This window comes from Hypanus sabinus, chromosome 1, assembly GCF_030144855.1.
Source record: "Hypanus sabinus isolate sHypSab1 chromosome 1, sHypSab1.hap1, whole genome shotgun sequence".
Classification (NCBI taxonomy): Eukaryota; Metazoa; Chordata; class Chondrichthyes; order Myliobatiformes; family Dasyatidae; genus Hypanus; species Hypanus sabinus.
This window is the reverse complement of record NC_082706.1, coordinates 156,465,863-156,484,825: the sequence shown is the minus strand read 5'-3', so window position 1 is coordinate 156,484,825 and position 18,963 is coordinate 156,465,863. Positions and strand designations below refer to the sequence as shown.

General features: G+C 38.9%; 1 protein-coding gene across 2 annotated transcripts in view; it reads right to left on the bottom strand.

Annotated features, from left to right (window-relative positions):
• myom1a (myomesin 1a (skelemin)) overlaps nucleotides 1-18,963 on the bottom strand; it is a 180,343-nt gene that overhangs the window by 9,362 nt on the left and 152,018 nt on the right. Inside the window, exons 37-39 of one of the 2 annotated variants that reach the window (XM_059979587.1) lie at nucleotides 9,785-9,807; nucleotides 9,265-9,320; nucleotides 8,756-8,971 (exon numbers count right to left, since the gene is read on the bottom strand). In XM_059979587.1, the coding sequence (XP_059835570.1) occupies nucleotides 8,756-8,971; nucleotides 9,265-9,320; nucleotides 9,785-9,807 (295 nt within the window). Of the gene's footprint in view, nucleotides 1-8,376; nucleotides 8,972-9,264; nucleotides 9,321-9,784; nucleotides 9,808-18,963 lie in introns of those variants that run through there. The other variant, XM_059979582.1, reaches the window with a different exon arrangement.

Here is an 18,963-nt window from a genome sequence, read left to right as displayed (position 1 = left end):
GGAATCTCATTGAAACCTTTTGAATGTTGAAAGGCCTAGACAGAGTAGATGTGAAAAGGATGTTTCCTATGCTGGAGGGTCTAGGACAGGAGGGCACAGCCTCAGGATAGAGGGGTGCCCTTTCAAAACAGAGATGCAGAGGAATTTCTTTAGCTGAAGGTTGATGAATTTGTGGAATTTGTTGTCATGTGCAGCTGTGGAGGCCAGGTCGTTGGGTATATTTAAGGCAGAGATTGATAGGTTCTTGATCGGACATGGCATCAAAGGTTATGGGGAGAAGATCGAGAATTGGGGCTGAGGAGGAGATAGGGAAAAAAAACAGCCATGATTGAATGGCAGAGCAGATTCGATGGGCCAGATGGCCTAATTCTGCTCCTATGTCTTATGGTCTTATACAGCACATTACAGGCATTTTGGCCCACAATGTTGTGCTAACTGTGTAACCTACTCTAGAAATTGCCTAGAATTATCCTGCTGCATAACCTTCATTTTTCTAAGCTCCATGTACCTATCTAAGAGTCTGTTAAAAGACCCTATTTTATCCACCTCCACCACCGTCACCGGCAGTGCATTTCATGCATTCACCAGTCTCTGTATGAGAAACTTACACCGACATCCCCTCTGTATCTACTTCCAAGCACCTCAAAATTATGGCCCCTTGTGTTAACCATTTCAACCCTGGGTAAAAAGCTCTGACTATCCACACGATCAATGCCTCTCATCATCAGGTCACCTTTTCATCCTCTGTCGCTCCAAGGAGAAAAGGCAAAGTTCACTCAACTTATTCTCATAAGGCCTGCTCTCCAATCCAGGCAAAATCCTTGTCAATCTCCTTTGCATTCTCTCCATAGCATCCACGTGCTTCCTGTAATGAGGTGACCAGAACTGAACACAGTACTCCATGTGGGGTCTGACCAATGTCTTATATAGCTGTAACATTACCTCACAGCTCTTGAACTCAGTCCTAGGGTTGATGAATGCCAACACACCATATGCCTTCTTAACATCACTGTCAACCTGTGCAGCAGCTTCGAGTGTCCTATGATCACTGACCCCAAGATCTCACTGATTCTTCACACTGCCAAAAGTCTTACCATTGATTACCAGTCTGTCTTCAAATTTTCCCTACCTAAATGTACCACTTCACACTTATCTGGGTTGAACTCCATCTGCCACTTTTCAGCCCAGTTTTGCATCCTTTCGATGTCACATTGTAACCTTTGACAGCCCTCCAGTATATCCACAACACCTCCAAACTTTGTCATCAGCAGCCTTACTAACCCACCCTTCTACTTCTTCATCCAAGTCATTTATAAAAATCACAAAGAGGAGAGATCCCAGAACAGATCCCTGCTGAACATCACTGGTCACCGACCTCCATGGAGAATGTGAACCACCTCCAACCACCCTTTGCCTTCTGTGGGCAAGCCAGTTCTGGACCCACAAAGCAAGGTCTCCTTGTATTCCATGCCTCCTTACTTTCTGAATGAGCCTTGCATAGGGAACCTTATCAAATGCCTTACTGAAATCCATATTCACTACATCTACTGCTCTAACTTCATCAATGTGTTTTGTTATATCCTCAAAGAATTCAATCAGGCTCGTAAGGCACGACCTGCTCTTGACAAAGCCATGCTGACTAGCCTTAATCAGAGTATGTCTTTCCAAATGCTCATAAATCTTGCCTCTCAGGATCTTCTCCAACAACTCGCCCACCACTAAAGTAAGATTCACAGGTCTATAATTTCCTGGGTTATCTCTACTCCCTTTCTTGAAAATTTACAACCATCCAATCCTCAGGAACCTCTCCCACCTCATTGATAATGCAAAGATCATTGCCTGGGGCTCAGCAATCTCCTCCCTTACTTCCCAAAGTAGCCTGGGGTACATCTCATCCAGTTCCAGTTACTTATCTAACTTAATGCTTTTCAAAAGCTCCAACACATCCTCTTTCCTAATGTCTATATGCTCAAGCATTTCATTCTGCTGTAAGGTATCCCTACAATTGCCAAGGTCCTTTCCCCCTATGAATACTGAAGTGAAGTATTCATTAAGTACCTCTGCTACCTCCTCCGACTCCATATTTACACTATTGCACCTGATTGGTCCTATTCTCACATGGCTCATCCTCTTGCTCTTCATATTTGTCTTGGGGTTTCTTTAATCCTGCTTGCCAAGGCCTTCTCATGGCCCCATCTATCTCTCCTAATTTCATTCTGAAGCTCCTTCCTAGCAACCTTGTGATTTTCTAGAGCTCTAACAGTATCTAGTTTCTTGAACCTTTTGTAAGCTTTTCCCTAAATGAAAACACCAGACTGCTAAATTTGCTGAAAATAAAGACATATGCGAAAGTTCATTAAAAAGAGGAATTAAGTGATCCACATAGGGATATGGATAAGTTAAGTGAATGGGTAAATATTCAGCATCTGGGATGTAAAGTACCAAATTGTGAAATGAACTATTTTGGCATGAAATATAAAAGTGCTCATGATTCAAATGATGAAAGAGCATGAAATTCTGAGATACCAAGAAATTTGTGTGTCTGAGGTATGATTTGACAAATTTAATTAGGAAAGCTAATAGAGTAGGTAGATGTATTGATTGTAAAAGTGAGGAGGTTAAGCTTCAGCTTTATAGAATGATGGGGACACAATATCTAGAGTACCACTGTATTTAAGAAAGGATAATTATGCAATTGGAAGTAATTCAGAAGTTTACTACATTGACTCCTGGAGCAGTTATCCTTATAGCAAAGTTTTAACTGTGTTTATATTTGTCAGTGTTTAGAAGAGTATAAGGAACATAAAATCCAGAGGGGTATTGACGGGGTAGATGTGCAGGGGGATGTTTCCTCTTGTACAAGAATCTAGAAGGGCATTGTGTGATATGTTTTCTTTCAGCAGGTTGTGAGCTTTTACAACTCTCTTCCTCGCCACTAGAAGAAAATACATAAACGAGGCAATGAGAGTTTATTGCAAGTACAGAAGGTGAAAATGTGGAGTTGAGAATACAAACGTTAGTCAAGATCATATTAAATGGGGAGGCGACTTGAAGTGATGACTGAACGTTTCTTACATTTGATTAACTGCACTACACTTCAGCTTTCGAAGCATGTTCATCTGTCAGAATGCTTTGGTTCACTTAATATTCAGTGTCAGCAGTATTGTGCTTGCTTATGAATGGGTCAGATATTCTCCTAATTGACCTTTTGTCTCCTTCCTCCAGATAAGCAGATGACAATCAATAAGAATAGGTAACAACACCTCCTCCAAGATCATCCTCAACACTGGTGTCCCACAAGGCCACTTAGCCCTCTGACTCTACTCCCTATACATTCCTAACAGTGCAGCCAGATTCTGCTTGAACTCTATGTACAAGCTTACAGATGACACCGCTAGTGGGCTGGATCTCAAACAACAATGAGATGGAAAACAGATAGAGAGCCCAGTGGCATGGAGTGAAGACAACAACCTTTCCTTCAATGTCAGCAAAGGAGCTGGTCATTGTGCTAGCCTTGCGGATGCTGTGGTCAAAGCAAAAGCACAACAGCACTTCTGCTTCCTCAGAAGGCTAAAGAAATTTGGAATATCCAAAATGACACTTACCAGTTTTTATAGGTGCATTGTAGAAAGTATCCTATCTGGGTGCATCACAACTTGATATGGCAACTACTCGGACAAGACCACAAGAAATCGCAAAGATTGTGAATGCAGCCCAATCCATTGTGCAAATTAGCCTCCCTTCCATTAACCTTGTCTGCACCTGCTGCATCAGGAAAGCAGCAAACATAAAGAGCCCACCCACCTTGGACATTCTAATTTCTCTCCTCTCCTGTCATGTAACACATACAAAAGCCAGAAAGCTTGTCACACCAGATTCAAGAACTGCCTCTATCCCACTATTATCAGACTCCTGAATGGACCTCTCGTAAACCGTAGATGAATTCTTGATCTCCTAATCTACCTCTTCAGGGCCATTAAAGCTAATTTGTCTACTTGCACTGCACTTCTGTAGCTGAAACAAGATATTCTGCACTCTATTTTCTTATAACTACCATAATATACTTGTGTATGGCATGATCTGCATGGACGGTGCACAAAGTTTTTCATTGTATCTTTGTATATGTCACAACAGTAAACCAATCATAAAATATTCTGTGTAAAAACATAAAACAAGCTCTGTGTAAGAGTTCCCACTTTGATAGGGATTTAATAAATCTACTTTCTCACATAAAAATATTAAATAACCAAAACAACTCCATTCAATTGACTTAAGCCCACAGCTCTAAGATAATTTGGTTGACATCCAATATGAGGAGTTTTGGCTGCTCTGTGAACAGATGGCTTGGCAAAATTTTGGATACAAAGTGTGTTGCACTGTATGGAATGTTAGATAATGACTTACACAGTCTAAAATACTCTGGAGAATTTACTGCTCCTGCCAAATTATCTGCTGTCATGGATCTTTGCTGATGCCATGCAATGGAATTGTTGAAGTGAGAAGAACGTTTTGAAATAAATTTTGGACAGTTTAGTGAGCAAAATGTGTTGCTATACTTCAGATCTCAAAGGTCTTTATCTGGGGAATCTTCAGCAGTATAATACACTCACTGCCTGCCTTTGCAATACTCATCATAGAACGTAATTCCTCTTGAGTAATCTAATATTTCAGTTGAAGGCTGTATTAAGTATAAATTTGGCAGCTTTTTCTGTGAATGTTCAGCAAAGTGTAATGTTCTTTAGATGTGGCTTTAAATAAGTCGAACTGCTGAACATTTAAGCGATTCAAAAAAAAAGCATGTCATCATTTTGTGGCCTATATAAAATGTAATTGAATTCCAACTACTGCTAAATGCAATAGGCTGATTCAGGAACAAGCAAGGTTTGCATTATGAAGACAGAGGTGTGGCCTGTGCTGTGTGGCATAAGAGTAAATGATTGGACTATTTCAGGTTTCCCACAACAAAATCACCTGGGAATACTCATTGCTCATATCTAAAGGGTGGTCTCTCATGCAAGATGTTGGGAGCATGATGTCAGCACGAGATGACCTACACTCTCTTGAAGTACCTGAAAAAATAGATTAAAATAACCAGGCAATCCATTTGATTAAAATCCACAAATGCCTTCTGTATCCATTTGTCTATATGATGTTTCCAGTATTTTAATCCTTTTTTATAATAAGTACTGAAAGAAAACTGTTGATAGTGTACATAATGAACTTTGTCATCACATCCTTCTTTTCAGATATGCATTAGTGAAGAAAACCTGAGCGTTCTTTATAGCTCTCTACATATTTTTATCCACAGATCTTCTAGGAAAATGTGGATTGATGCTCAAAAATCATACACAAACACCAACGGTAAACAACTAAATACATGAAACTGCAACAGGTATTACAGAGGGAAAAAGCTGGAAATACACTCTCAGGCCATTGAATTTTCATCAGAAACTGGTAAAAAGACATTGACCTTAAATGCTAACTACATACCTGCTCCTTAACTTGCTGCTTTCATCATTTTGTTTTTTTCCTGATTTGTAGTATTTTTCTTTTAAATTGCAACAGAAGTAAGTAATGTGAATGCTAAGCCAGATTTAATGGTTTCATTAAAAATAGTTTCATTGGAGAGAGTTATGAGGGTCAAAATGTGTCAGTGACACACAGTGGGGGATAGAGGCCTAGTGCTGGCAAATCAGATTAGCATACATAGGAATCATTGTCAGCATGGAAGAGATAGACTGATAGGGTCCATTTCTATGCCCTGTGATTCTATGAAAAATGCTAGCGATGCAACTTGATGACTGTTTAGTGAGTTAAACAAACATTTCCAATCAGCTGACCTTAAATTATGAAACTTGAAAGTAGAAACAGTGAGAAATAAATGGAGTGGAACACCATAAAAGGAAGAATATGAAAGGTAAATAAGGAAATGTAAAAGGTTGTGATTTACAGTAATGAGGTTTTATAGATTTAATTTTCATTTCTCAGTTTCTGAAATCCAGCAGAATGTCAGGAATATAAATTATATCATTAATGGGGGTCCTTATGACATGAAACAAGAGCCCTAAATGATCATAGTGAGATTGAACTGTGATTAAAAGCAATTTGTTGATAGGAACTGGTGGTGGACCTGAGGAGGGCTAAGGCACTGGTGACCCCTGTTTCCATCCAAGGGGTCAGTGTGGACATGGTGGAGGATTACAAATACCTGGGGATGAGAATTGACAATAAACTGGACTGGTCAAAGAACACTGAGGCTGTCTACGAGAAGGGTCAGAGCCATCTCTACTTCCTGGGGAGACTAAGGTCCTTTAACATCTGCCGGACGATGCTGAGGATGTTCTACGAGTCTGTGCTGGCCAGTGCTATCATGTTTGCTGTTGTGTGCTGGGGCAGCAGGCTGAGGGTAGCAGACACCAACAGAATCAACAAGCTTATTCATAAGGCCAGTCATGTTGTGGGGGTGGAACTGGACTCTCTGACGGTGGTGTCTGAAAAGAAGATGCTGTTCAAGTTGCATGTCATCTTGGACAATGTCTCCCATCCACTCCATAATGTACTGGTTAGGCACAGGAGTACATTCAGCCAGAGACTCATTCCACCAAGATGCAACACTGAGCGTCATAGGAAGTCATTCCTGCCTGTGGCCATCAAACTTTACAACTCCTTCCTCGGAGTGTCAGACACCCTGAGCCAATAGGCTGGTCCTGGACTTATTTCCACTTGGCATAATTTAACTATTATTATTTAATTATTTATGGTTTTATATTGCTATATTGTCTACACTATTCTTGACTGTAACGAAACCCAGTTTCCCTCGGGATCAATAAAGTATGTCTGTCTGTCTGTCTGTCTCACAGAGAGATTGACAGCAAGCTTCTGATTTTGCAAAGCTAGCCACAAATTGTCCTGCAATTTGCAATTCCTCATCTGTCTCTAGTTCTGTTTAGGACTTTTATGCAACAATAAAGGTTTGCAGAAAATGTCATGCAACTTCTGGGCCATATGCCAGACCTTGAACTAATTATGATTTTTCAAGCCTTTGGCTCAATAATTATTGCAGACTTGTCTAATTTTCGTAACTTAAATTCACTAAGATGAAACTGTATAGATTCAGTTTGGTATGATAATTACTCCTCAATGTAACTCTGATTTTATGTAATCCTATATAATCTTATAGGTATTGTGTAAATAATACCTTTAGAAGTTGTATTTCTGATTTACTTTTCATTCATGCTTATCACAATGGATCCACGAATTTAAATCAAAGCTCCATCTCTGCTTGTTGCATTAATTATTTTTTTCTGAATCTTGTCAATAAATACTTTCAACATCCTGCCCTTACAGTTTTTTCGATAATATGTGAATTGAAGTTTTGTCTCATTACCAAATTAAAACACTGTATGTATATGTGCATTTAAGCAAACGTCTTAACTGTTTGAGTTTCTTAATCCACACGAGAGTTTAGTAAGGTTCTCAGGTTAAGAGGCACCCATCTTTCATGTGAAAATTAATGTTTATTTTGCTGTTGGGTGTGGAGTTAGTAACATCTTTGACATCAAGAGGTGAGTTAATATTTCAGTGCTCCCTTGAACAGTAAATTAATTACCCACTTAGCACATTCTGTATGTGCAGTGCCTCACTAAATTGCATGAAATCATTGACCGATCAGTTGGATTACTGAGTGTATTCATACAAAGAATTATCACTGGCAAACAGGAGTTTATCTGTTTCAGTTAGAATCTGTTATTGCTCCCATACTGCACATTTGAACATTACAGCATCCCTATTAGGAACTGACATAGAGCTTTTACTGATTACAGGAATCCATCAGTACTTTTGAATCTCTATCACTGAATTTTATGAGTTGTTCTCTTTGGAAAGTTATGTGCAGTTTGTTGTATTAGGCTACTTTTATCCTGGGGGTAAGCTATTTCCAGAAACTAATTCAGCATCTGGAGCTCAGGCATGCAAACACAGAGAAAAACCTATATATCCATTAATGAGGGCACCATAAAGTTTGACTATTGAGTGACTTCAACATGTAAAATTGCTGTTATTCATGCAAATCCTATTCCAAAACAGTACTACAAAAGAGGGATAAGTATAATCCTCATCATTGAATGGTAACTGCATACGATTCACTGCAGTATCAATCTTGCAACGTAAGGGACTAATTTAACATCAATGATTAATGATTTGAATACCATTTTGAATGGATTAAGTTATATTGGACAAGGGATACTGCAACCTTTAGCACAGCATGGGAGCCAATGAACCAGATAGTGAACTATTGTGATAATATTCCACAAAAGAAGACACAGTGCAAAATAAGTAGAGGTAGGTGTGAAGGATTTGTGCACCATTTATTAGTGAATTGTTCTGGGATTTTATTCATTACAACATTGTCATCATTTGGTGTTCACATTGATATTTGGGACACAAAAAACAGTTACTAAAAAACTATCTTATGGAATTCTACTTCTCTAACTCAATTTTTCAGATGCACTCAGTGACTAGACTTGCTGAAAGTCTATAAAATTGCTTCTTGAAAGTCATTCCTCCAGTCTCACCAAGTGACAAACTAACCTCCATGTCAAAACTTACACACTGTTGATAATATATGTTAGCTTCAGCTTGTTTGTTTTCTTTTATCTTCCTCAATACAACTGCCTCACTTTTTCTTTGGTGCTTTTTCCTTTTGTGTTTTTTCCTTTTCAATTTGCTCCTCTTCCTCAGGTATGAAAACACTTACTGTAAAATCGCCTGTCTCAGTGCCATATTTGTTTTTCACAAGGATGCTATATTTGCCAGAGTCTGTGGTCCTGACATCAGTGATGACGAAGGAAGCAAATTTTCCAGATTCAAACTTCAGTATCAGATGAGCATCTCCCAACAATTCCCTTTCATTCTTCAACCAGGAAACCGAAGGAACTGGTTCTCCCCAGACATTACAAGTAAGGTTAAGTGACTGAAAAGATATTAAAAATAGTAATACACAATGATTTTCTCAACAAATGTCAAAAGAGTTATTATAGAATAAAATGTATTCATTTAAAATTAAAGATACCTTTCTATTAGTCTGTGGACATGTACATTTAAATTGTAGTCATAAATAGTTATTTTGCTAATCATTAGAAAACTAGAGGTCCAATATCTGTTACGATAAGTTTGATATATTATTAATAAATGCACAGTGTAATATTTATCTAAATATAAAATGCTTGTACCAGATGTGCCACCTGGAAGTATGAGAGCATTTACCTTTCCTTCTTGAATTGTGACAACGTCAGGCAAACCTCCGATAACTCGAGCACGATCTAACAGAAAAACATTCAATATTACTTGTGGAATTACATGTTGAAATACAAAACTGATACTGAAATTTTGGTTGTAACAGTAACTAGTTGGGCCAGGAATAGATTGTTCCCAGGTGGGAATTTGGTGTTGCCTCTGTATGGCACATTGATACTTAAGATGGTAAATTAATCACAAGGCTTTCTCCCATCCCTAACTGGGTATTTCAGGAAGAAATTTAGGAATGCAGACAAGTAATTGAAGTAGCTTTAGTGAGTGCTGGAAGAAGTTCAGGGCAGTGAATAGCTGCCCTCAGACCTATAACTCAATGTCCAGCAAAATCAGTGGTGATTTGAGAAAAATAAATAATCCTAAATTCTCACATATGATGTACCCTTTTAAACACATCTATGCTAATTATCAGTAAATCATTTATTTACACTGCTATTTACATATATATTCATAAAATATCTGAAAATATACTTACTTTTCTCAGCAATTGCAGCTTGTCTGTGTTTAGAAAGTTTAAGAAAAGAAAGAAATTAAGAGAAAATTAGCAATTACATGTGAATTCTGAGCACTGAAATAGAGTCATAGAGGCATGGAACACCACAGCACAGAAACAGGCCATTCAGCCCATCTAGTCCATGCCAAGCTATTAATCTGCCTAGTCCCATCAACCTGCACCATGATCATATCTTTCCATACAACTTCCATCCACTGTCCAAAGTTCTCTTAAATGATGAAATTGAACCCACATCACCACTTCAGCTGACAGCTCGTTGCACACTTTCAACATCATCTGAGTGAAGAAGTTTCCCCTTGTGTTCCCCTTAAACTTTTCATATTTCACCTTAACCCATGACTTATAGTTCTCGTCTCACCAAACTCAGTGAGGGGAAAAACCTACTTGCAATTATCCTATCTATACATCTCATAATTTTGTTTACCTCTATCAAATCTCACCTTATTCTTCTTCACGCTAGGGAATAAAGTTCTAACCTATTCAACCTTTCCCTGTAACTTAGGTCCTCAAGTCCTGACAACACCCTTGTAAATTTTCTCTGCCTTCTTTCATCTTTCCTTACAGGTAGGTAACCAAAACTGTACACAATATGCCAAATCAGTCCTCACCAACATCTAATACAATTTCAACATAACATCTCAACTCCTGTACTCAGTGCATGGGTTTATGAAGGTCAATGTGCCAAAAGCTTTCTTTATGACCCTATCTACTTGTAACACCACTTTCAAGGAATTATGGATCTGTATTCCCAGATCCCTCGGTTCTGCAGCAACCTGTCCCAATCCATACTTATCATATCTTTTCTGACACCATCAAAATTGGCCTTTTTTCAATTTAGGATCTCAACCTGTGGACCCAACCTGTCCTTCTCCATGATCAACTGCAGACCTACTAACTATGCCTTGTACCTTTGTACATTTTGATATAGATGGTGAACAACAAGAGACGCACTGCCAGCCTCTGAGGCACAGGCTTCCAGTCAGGGAAACAGCCTTCTGCCTTCAACCTCTGCTTCCTCCCTCAATTCAATTTTGGATCCAATTAGCTAGCTCTCCCTGAATTCCAAGCAATGTAATGTTTTTCCTGTGGCACAATGTAGTTTCCTGGGAGAATTTAAAACTAGAACAAAGACACATGGACAGTTTGGGAAAAAGAATTAGTCCAGAGGTTTCCACTAAGTATGATTTATACTATTTAGGATGTATCTCTTGCCTCAATTGTTTACTGTCCATTGTAAATGGATTTTCACATCAGTAAATTGTAATAGCTCTAAGAAAGTAAAACATTGATTTAATTATATTCAGCTCAAATAATTGTAATTTGTTAGCAAATATTATATGTACATTTGTTGATTTGAAAATATAAACATTATTAGTGACAAGATAATCTACCCTTCATTAATCACAAGGAGTAAATAACATCAGCACATCAATTACCCCCCCCCCCCCCCCGCTCCCTTGGCTCTTTCTAACAACTTCCTATTTTACAGAGCACAGTAATGAAGTAAGCACTTTTCTAAGGAACCTTTACTCTTTTGATAAGAAAACCATTCTGCATCTTTTGAGAATTTAAAAGAAGCAGGGCATTTGGGGTATTCTGCATGTCACTATTCCCAAGGAGATGCTGAATTGTGCGTAATTAGGCACTTGGCAAGGGCCAATATAAAAGTAAGCTTTAAGCAGAGTGGCCTTTGTGGGAGTGGACTAGTGTTAGACGAGGGATGTCAGCTTATATAGAGGCTTCAGCAAGGAGAGGGGAAGGCTGTAGGTAGATTTCTTCATTTAATTTTTCTTTCCTACTTTCTGCACAGGTACAGCAGTGGAGATGCCAGACAGGATAGTGGAATGCTCCCCTCGTGGGAGCAATGTCCCTGATGTTTACATCTGCAAGAGGTGCATCGAGATGCAGCTTCTTTCATATTGTGCTAAAGATTTGCTGGAACTACTTGAACTGTGGATCACTCAGGAGACTGAGAGGCAGATCAACAGGACATACAGGGATGCAGTTACATCCAAGGTCCAGGACACAGGTGACTGGTTAACTGTCAGGAGGGGGAAAGGGGAGAAGGAGTCAGTGAAGAGTACCCTGTGGCTGTTCCCCACAACAACATTCTAGCCATTAGTGAGACTTGGCTGCTGGAGGTTTAGCACTGACAGCTCAATTTTCCAGGATTCCATTGTTTCAGACATTGTAAAGTGGGAGGGGTTTAAGTGGGAGAGGTTTAAGCGGGAGGAGCCAAAGCGGGAGGGATGGTATTACTAGAACCATAGAACATTACAGCACAGAAACAGGCCTTTTGGCCCTTCTTGGCTGTGCTGAACCATTTTTCTGCATAGTCCCACTGACCTGCACCTGGTCCATATCCCTCCAGACACCTCTCATCCATGTACCTGTCCAAGTTTTTCTTAAATGTTAAAAGTGATCCCACATTTACCACTTCATCTGGCAGCTCATTCCACACTCCCACCACTCTCTGTGTGAAGAAGCCACCCCCCATGTTCCCTTTAAACTTTTCCCCCTTCACTTTTAACCCATGTCCTCTGGTTTTTTTTTTCTCCCCTAGCCTCAGTGGAAAAAGCCTGCTTGCATTCACTCTATCTACACCCATCATAATTTATATGCCTCTATCAAATTACCCCTCATTCTTCTACGCTCCAGGGAATAAAGACCTAATCTATTCAGCCTTTCTCTGTAACTCAGTTTCTCAAGTCCCGGCAACATCCTTGTAAACCCTCTCTGCACTCTTTCAACCTTATTAATATCCTTAGTCATGGAAAATTTTATGAAAGTGCTTAGACAGGACAAACCGGAGAGTTCATCTACTCAGCTTCCATGGATGGAAATGAGGAATAAGAAAGGGATGACCATGTTAATTGGATTATATTATAGACCTCCCAATAGTCCACAGAATTTAGAGGAACAGATTTAAAGAGATAGTAGACTGTTGCAAGAAATACAAGGTTGTGATAGCAGGTGATGTTAACTTTTCACATATCAACCGGGTCTCCTAGACTTTTAAAGGGCTGGGTGAAATACAGCTTGTCAAATATGTTCAGGGAAGTTTTCTTAATCAGTACATAGAGGTCCCAACTAGAGAGTGTGATATAAAACCTATCAGGGAATGAGACAGGGCAGGATACTGAAGTTTGTGTAGGGGACCACTATAGATCTAGAGATCTATAGTGCCCTACGTATGCAGAATGTAGTGCCAGAGAAAGTGATTGATTCAAGTACAACACCGCCTTTCAAAAAAACAGTTGGACCAGTACACCTTTCAGAATGTTATGGGCCAAATGAAAATGGGACCAGCTTGCATGGAAATCTTGATTGGCATGGATCATTTTATCTAAAGGACCTGTTTCCATGCTGAATGATTTTATGATTCTATAATTTCTTTATGTGATGTGATATCTTGAAGGCACATTCACTGAATAGGACAGGCAAGGTAGACTACTAGTTTTTTTTTTGATGTTTTGTAAGTGTGTTAGCACAAGAAGATCATACAAAAGGATAAGTGCAGTAGTGGTACAGCATTTAGATTATCAGACTTGTAATCTGAGATCTGGACCAATAATCTAGAAAACCAAATTCAAATCTCACCAAAGCATCAATACAATTTTTCTTAGAGATGATAATAACCAAACTAGGGACTTCTGGAAAACCAAGCTGGTTCACTAATAAGTAAACCTGTCATCCATACCTAGTTTGGCCCATTTCCAAAGTGTTATTAAATCAAATAGTAGAAATTTAAACATGTTGCTACTTTGATCATTATCAAACCACTCCGGTACAAAGTGGTATCCCAAGTACATAGAGCATGGAAACAGACCTTTCGGCCCAATTTGTTCATGCTGACCAAAATATCTATATAGGTATTAAAAGTGCAAAACATCAGGCGGGGCCAGAATAGAATAAACTGCTAACACTGCAAAATGTAATAAATTGGAGATTTAGCACAGAACACTGAATCATTATGAAGTCTAGTTATTGTTTTTCCAAATTCCATTTGAATCAAATGCACCCCTTTGCACTCCCGTCCTCTACCTCTCTTCGCAGGCTTGTTTCACAAGAAATTAAGTTTACTTAAAATTAGAATGTTATGATTAGCTTCCAAAGGCTCTTGTTTCTTCTTAATTATAAATTCTTTCTATTTTAAAAATATTAGAGAAAAGTCATTTGGGGTTAACTGACTTTATCCATCCAGCCAGATTTATAAAATTACAGCCAATGCTTCTGCAATTTCTATCCAGCTTAACTCATTGAGTGATAATTTTTCGGAGTAAGTATATAACCATACAATTACAGCACGAAAACAGGCCATCTTGGCCCTTCTAGTCCATGCTGAATGCTTATTCTCACCTAGTCCCACTGACCTGAACTTAGCCCATAATCCTCCATTCCTTTCCTGTACATATACCTATCCAATTTTTTTTTTAAATGACAATATCAAACCTGCCTCTACCACTTCTACTGGAAGCTCGTTCCACACAGCTACCACTCTCTGAATAAAGAAGTTCCTCCTTGTGTTACCCCTAAACTTTTGCTCTTAACTTTTAACTCATGTCTTCTTGTTTGAATCTCCCCTACTCTCAATGGAAAAAGCCTATCAACGTCAACTCTATCTATCTCCCTCATAATTTTAAATACCTCTATCAAGTCCCCCCTCAACCTTCTATGCTCCAAAGAATAAAGACCTAACTTGTTCAACCTTTCTCTGTAACTTAGGTGCTGAAACCCAGGTAACATTCTAGTAAATCTCCTCTGTACTCTCTCTATTTTGTTGACATCTTTCCTATAATTCAGTGACCAGGACTGTACACAATACTCCAAATTTGGCCTCACCACTGCCTTGTACAATTTTAACATTACATCCCAACTCCTATACTCAATGCTCTGATTTATAAAGGCCAGCATACCAAAAGCTTTCTTCACCACCCTATCCACATGAGATTCCACCTTCAGGGAACTATGCACCATTATTCCTAGATCACTCTGTTCTACTGCATTTCACAATGCCCTACCATTTATGATGTATGTCCTGTTTTGATTAGTCCTACCAAAATTTAGCACTTTGCACTTATCAGCATTAAACTCCATCTGCCATCTTTCAGCCCACTCTTCTAACTGGCCTAAATCTCTCTGCAAGCTTTGAAAATCTACTTCATTATCCACAGTACAGATCCTTGAGGCACACCACTAGTCACCAGCCTCCAACCTGACAAACGGTTATCTACTCTGGCATCTCCCATACAGCCACTGTTGAATCCATTTTACTACTTCAATATTAATTCCTAACAATTGAACTTTTCTAACTAATCTTCCATGTGGAACCTTGTCAAAGGCCTTACAGAAGTCCATATAGACAACATCCACTGCTTTACCCTCATCAAATTTCCTAGTAACCTCTTCAAAAACTTCAATAAGATTTGTCAAACATGACCTTCCATGCACAAGTCCATGTTGACTGTTCCAAATCAGACCCTGTCTATCCAGATAATTATATATACCATCTCTAAGAATACCTTCCATTAATTTACCCACCACTGACGTCAAACTTACAGGCCGACAATTGCTAGGTCTACTCTTAGAACCCTTTTTAAACAATGAAACCACATGAGCAATATGCCAATCCCCTGGCACCATCCCTGTTTCTAATGGCATTTGAAATATTTCTGTCAGAGCCTCTGCTATTTCTACACTAACTTCCCTCAAGGTCTTAGGGAATACCCCGTCAGGACACAGAGACTTATCCACTTTTATATTCCTTAAAAGCGCCAGTACTTCATCTTCTTTAATCATCATAGTTTCCATACCTACCCTACTTGTTTCCCTTACCGTACACAATTCAATATCCTTCTCCTCAGTGAATACTGAAGAAAAGAAATTGTTCAAAATCTCCCCCATCTCTTTCGGCTCCACACATAGCTGTCCACTCTAATTCTCTAAGGGATCAATTTTATCCCTCACTATTCTTTTGCTATTAATATAACTGTAGAAACCCTTTGGATTTATTTTCACTTTACTTGCCAAAGCATCCTCATATCTTCTTTTAGCTTTTCTAATTTCTTTCTTAAGATTCTTTTTACATTCTTTATATTCCTCGAGCACCTCATTTACTCAATGCTGCCTATATTTATTGTAGATCTCTCTCCTTTTCCTAACCAAGTTTCCAATATCCCTTGGCTCTCTCAAACTTTTAACCTTTCCTTTCAACCTAACAGGAACATAAAGATTCTGTACCCTCAAAATTTCACCTTTAAATGACTTCAATTTCTCTATTACATCCTTCCCATAAAACAAATTGTCCAAATCCACTCCTTCTAAATCCTTTCGCAACTCCTCAAAGTTAGCCTTTCTCCAATCAAAAATCTCAACCCTGGGTCCAGTCCTATCCTTCTCCATAATTATATTGAAACTAATGGCATTGTGATCACTGGACCCGAAGTGCTCCCAACACATACCTCCGTCACCTGACCTATCTCATTCCCTAACAGGAGATCCAACACTGCCCCTTCTTTAGTTGGTACCTCTATGTATTGCTGCAAAAGAATTATCCTGCACACATTTTACAAACTCCAAACCATCCAGCCCTTTTACAGAATGGGCTTCCCAGTCTATGTGCAGAAAATTAAAATTGCCCACAATCACAACCTTGTGCTTACAACAAATATCTGCTATCTCCTTGCAAATTTGCTCCTCCAATTCTCGCACCCCATTAAGTGGTCTATAATACACCCATGTAAGTATCACTACACCTTTCCTATTCCTAAATTCCACCCAAATAGTCTCCCTAGATGAGCCCTCTAATCTATCCTGCCAAAGCACTGCTGTAATATTTTCTCAGACAAGCAATGCAACACCTCCCCCTCTTGCCCCTCTGATTCTATCATAACTGAAACAATGAAATCCAGGGATATTTAGTTGCCAATCACACCCCTCCTGCAACCATGTTTCACTAATAGCTACAACATCCTATTTCCAGGTATCAATCTATGCTCTAAGCTCATCCACCTTTCTTACAATGCTCCTAGCATTAAAACAGATGCACTTAAGAAATTCCCCACCTCTTACTCTCTGTTTATCCCTAACGGTGCAAACAACTTTATTATCTTTTTCTTCCTTCTCCCCTACATCTTCGGTCTGAGCGCTCCCCTTCTCTATCACCTGCCTATCCTCCCTCACACACTGTCTACTAGCTCTCTCTATTTGTGAACTAACCTCCTCTCTCCTAATCTCTTCAATTTTGATTCCCACCCCCCCCCCAACCATTCTAGTTTAAAGCCTCCCCAGAAGCCTTAGCAAATCTCCCCGCCGGGATATTGGTCCCCCTAGGACTCAAGTGCAACCTATCCTTTCTGTACAGGTTACACCTGACCCAAAAGAGGTCCCAATGATCCAGAAACCTGAATCCCTGCTCCAATCCTTCAGCCACTCATTTATCCTCCACCTCATTCTATTCCTATTCTCACTGACATGTGGCACAGGCAGTAATCCTGAGATTACTACCTTAGCAGTCCTTCTTCTCAACTCCCTTCCTAACTCCCTATATTCTCCTTTCAAGACCTTTTCCCTTTTCCAACCTATGTCATTGGTACCTATATGTACCACGACCTCTGGCTCCTCGCCCTCCAACAGTACCTGTTTCAATCTGATAAAAATTGTGCAAATTGTAAAACAGCCAGTGAGTTTTCTTTCCATTTTGAGTAAAACAGTGAATTGAGTAGAGTTCTCTAAATAGTGTCTTTTTTGATTGGAATTTAAAGGAATAGGAACTTAAAGTGATTTTGAAAAAAGAACTTTTAAGATGCTGGAAATCTGAAATAAGTAGAAATATTATACATGTTGGGCTTCATGTAGAGGATCACAGTAGTGTAATGGTTAGCGCAATGCTCTCCAGTGCAAATCAAGGTTCGATTCTCTCCACAGTCTGTAAGGAGTTTGCATGTGACCACACAGGTTTCTTCTGGGTGTTCTGGTTTCCTCCTATGTTTCTAAGATGGTTGGGGTTAATTAGTTGTGGGCATGCTGTATTGGTGCCAGAAGCATGGCTAAACTTGTGGGCTACTTAGCACAATCTTCGCTGATTTGATTTGAAGCAAACAATGCACTTCATTGTATGCTCCGATGTATTTGACAAATAAAGCTAATTGATAGTCAAGTATAAGGATGCTATTTGTCAAATGGAATGAGGTCAGTGGAATAACTAGATTGAGATAGATTGGGAGAGATGGGGGGAGGAGAGAAAGATTGAGGATCAAGAACGATTGAGAAAGGATAAAGGAGGTGAAGATGGACAGAATGTGAAAGGGTGAGGAAAGCAATGGAACGGGAAGCAAAAAGAAATAGTGGCGAACTCTTTTAGTGAGGTAAAGGGAATTCCTAGAGCAGGTTTTATTGAGAAATTTCTCATGTCTTAATTGAGGTGGAGCACCACAGAAGTTTAAAAGGCTTCAGTAAAATACACTTGCATATTCTGTTTTTATCATGTAAGATGTCATGATTCCATGTCTAAGACCTTGAATAGATAGAGATTGAATGAAGATTATTGTGATACACTGATTTGATGGAAAGATTTAACACTTCCCAAAAATACTTACTGAAAGTTATCTAATTTCACATTTGAAAGAAGGATAAGAATTGCAACATAGCCAACATAGCAATACATAGGATTACTACTAATGTTATTTACAAACAGTGAAAATTGTTGCATCCCCACATGCAGACATAATAGATACTGAAGTAAAATTTAAAAGGAAAATGTATCAGATTAATGTTGTAGCCTCTTTATTAAAACAGGACAGATGTGTAGTCAAACCCCATGTGCATTTTCACCTCAAGGAAAAAAGTGTATAAGAATGACTTGCATTCATCTGTTTTCAAGTCCTCTAGAAATCCCCGCAATATGCATTCAGTACAGCAAATCAATTAATTTTCCAAGCATTGTCACTGTTGTATTGATGAAAATGTGGTAAGCGACTTGCATGCTGTGACAAGCAGCAAATTTATCTGCTCATAGATAATGTTTTTATGATCACAGTTATAGAAAAATAACACAGAAAATCACATAACTGTTTTACTAATGTTCAAATTATGATTAAATACTAGCAAAGCATAACTACTTTCTTTTCCTTCAAAATAAT